The 2,744-nt window shown below is 50.4% G+C and overlaps 1 protein-coding gene across 1 annotated transcript; it reads right to left on the reverse strand.

Annotated features, from left to right (window-relative positions):
• Window positions 1–106: 106 nt before the first annotated feature.
• Window positions 107–908, reverse strand: Pmar_PMAR018000 (cytochrome c oxidase subunit II, putative). Its single transcript, XM_002769007.1, has 5 exons — window positions 747–908; window positions 584–698; window positions 454–537; window positions 341–411; window positions 107–293 (listed from the first exon to the last, which is right to left on the reverse strand). The coding sequence occupies exons 1-5, from the start codon at window positions 890–892 to the stop codon at window positions 218–220; spliced, it is 492 nt and encodes a 163-aa protein (XP_002769053.1). The 5' UTR covers window positions 893–908; the 3' UTR covers window positions 107–217.
• Between the last annotated feature and the right edge of the window lie 1,836 nt (window positions 909–2,744).

The following is a 2,744-nucleotide window of genomic DNA, read 5'->3' on the forward strand; positions in this document are numbered from 1 at the left end:
TGTATGAATGTGTTTATCAGTCGTCCATTTAGCATTGCTTAGAAGCACGGCGTGATAACGTTGCAAGATATCTATTGACGTACTGAATAACGCAATAGCCCTCATCAAAGGGCAAACATGATTCCCCCCCACGTTGTCTCCGGGCGGCAGGCCTCGGAGTGTAAGTAATATCAAAAGGATAATAGTGTCAGATCTTCCCTCTGGACGAGGGATAACATTAGTCCTTATACCACTTCTTGGCGTGAGCAGCGAAGGCCTCGGGGCTGACCGCCTCGACCACAATGGGCATGAATCTGAGTCGTCTTGTGGACAATGGTAGTGATAACTGACCATGACTTACGCATGGAGGGTTCCACAGAGTTCCGAGCACTGACCGTAGAACACGCCTTCACGCTGGATGAAGGTGTTGATCTGAAGGAGGCTTATGGACGATTAGAAGGGATAGATGCTTACCTTCACCAAGCGCCCGGGTGTAGCATCACATTTGATGCCCAGTGATGGCACTGACCAGGAATGGATAACATCAGCACCTGTGATCTGAAGAAGAACTGCGGTATAGCAGAGGGGCACTAAGCAGGCTTACCAGGAATCTTATGTGGGTCCGAGTGGGAACAGTCAGCCTCTTGTCGACCTCGAGCATGCGGGCCATGCCTGGCTTCAGGTCCATGTCGCCGACCAGATTGCTCTGGAACGAGTACCTAGGTTTTGTGAAAAAAGTATATGAAAAAGATGCCTTGAAATGCTACCAGCTCGGAATAGGGGCGCCTTCGAGATACTTCTGGGGAGTTGGGTAGTCCTCTGGACTCACATCCTGTAATTTGACCTCCTCCTCCTCAGCATTGGATATGTTAGCCGGCCCGAATAGAGAGCGAAGTAGATTCGTGACGGCCATCAGTAATCCCAACACTATTCCGAAATGTACCATCCCACGAACTATCTTGCGCCTAGACATGGCAGCTTTCAGTGATTTAAAAAAGCGCTCGCCCAGAACCTCATCCTCACGCATGGTCCGTTCACTTTAAACGCACGGCCAAGAGCGAAATCGGGATATTAATTTTTCGCAATCGAAGCTCCCTCAGTCAGGCCGACGAGAACCTCGTCACGAGATTGATTCTCCTTCAGCGTGTGCCTGCAGAGATGATTATATTGAGGCGTATCTTAGGGTGGCATAGCCGCCCCATCGGCAAGTTGATTATACTGAGGCGTATCTTGGGGTGGCATAGCCGCCCCATCGGCAAGTTGAGTATACTGAGGCGTATCTTGGGGTGACACAGCCGCCCCATTGGGACGTTAATTATATTGAGGCGTATCTTGGGGTGGCATAGCCGCCCCATCGGGAAGTTAATTATACTGAGGGGTGGTATAGCCGCCCCATCGGGAAGTTGATTATACTGAGGCGTATCTTGGGGTGGCATAGCCGCCCCATCGCGGAGTTGATTATACTGAGGCGTATCTTGGGGTGGTATAGCCGCCCCATCGGGGAGTTGATTATACTGAGGCGTATCTTGGGGTGGCATAGCGGCCCCATCGGCAAGTTGATTATACTGGGCCGTATCTTTGGGTGGCATGCATACCTTGAGGCATACGGTATATTCGCTCCGCCTGGAGAAATGGAGTATTGTATTGAAAGTGCGAACTACTCCGTTGAAAGGTGTCCACGCGGCCGAGTGCCCCACCTTGAGCGCCTTCATAATGATAGATGTAGTCGTCAGGCTGCAGCACTATTGGCGTATCTTCGCTGTGTGGAGAGGATTCACTCATTACACTGCTCGAGTGAGTCTCACTCAGTGAAGTAAGGTGAGCAGTGCGCACTGTGTCAAGAAATCGCAAGTTTAGTTCGCCAAAGTATCTCACGCCTACCTCACGTTAGCCATACCGAACAAAGCTGACTCAGGAGCAGCTTACTCGTTTGTGAAGGTCGTTGTTTTTCCGTGGATCAAGCGAGCTCCTTCCAATGACATAGAGCTCATGTGCCGCTATGTAAGTCGGACCTATGCGATATAAGAGCGGCAGCGGGAAGGAAGTGCACAATCAATGTTGTCCCCTACTATGTAAGGCCAGATACGCATGCTGCGTCTCACGCGGTTGTTGGAAATTTCTGGATAAGGCCTACTACTTCCAGCGAATTCGTCAGTCAGTCCTCTGCTACTTGAGTCCAGATCCTTTCTATCGCAGAGCTTCTACACAAGGCGGGGATGTGTCTCAAGCTCGGCAACGAAGCGACGGTGAGTCGCATCGTTCGAGCCAGCTCTGGGGAGTATATGATTGGAAATTCATGATGGACCTACGTATCTCGGTGTGCTGTCACGTACTCTAAAGTCTTCCCATTTCAGAGTGTCTGATACGTTATATCATTATTTCTGGTCGCGAAAATCAGGTGTACCCCGCTGTATTCACCTGGCATTGTATTAACGAAACGCGGAACGCGGCGTTTGTATCTCATCCTCGATTGCTTGGGAGTGTCATCACAGGTACAAGCGCAGTGGCTTGAATACTATAACGATGAGTCGATGACACAGTTATTCAGTGGTTATCGACGCCGTATCGAGCCTCCATTGCTAGATCGAGTTTGGAGATTCTACTCGGATGGATAGTGTGATGTTTTTGTAACATTTTATAGAGGTCTAGGCTCCATCTCCTCGTGGTTAACCAGCTTGTATGCATCGACAGTTTGGCCGAGTGGTCTAAGGCGCTGGCTTAAGGCGCCAGTCCGAAAGGGCGTGGGTTCGAACCCCACAGCTGTC

The sequence above is a fragment of the Perkinsus marinus genome (genome assembly GCF_000006405.1).
Source record: "Perkinsus marinus ATCC 50983 genomic scaffold scf_1104296966692, whole genome shotgun sequence".
NCBI lineage: Eukaryota > Perkinsozoa > Perkinsida > Perkinsidae > Perkinsus > Perkinsus marinus.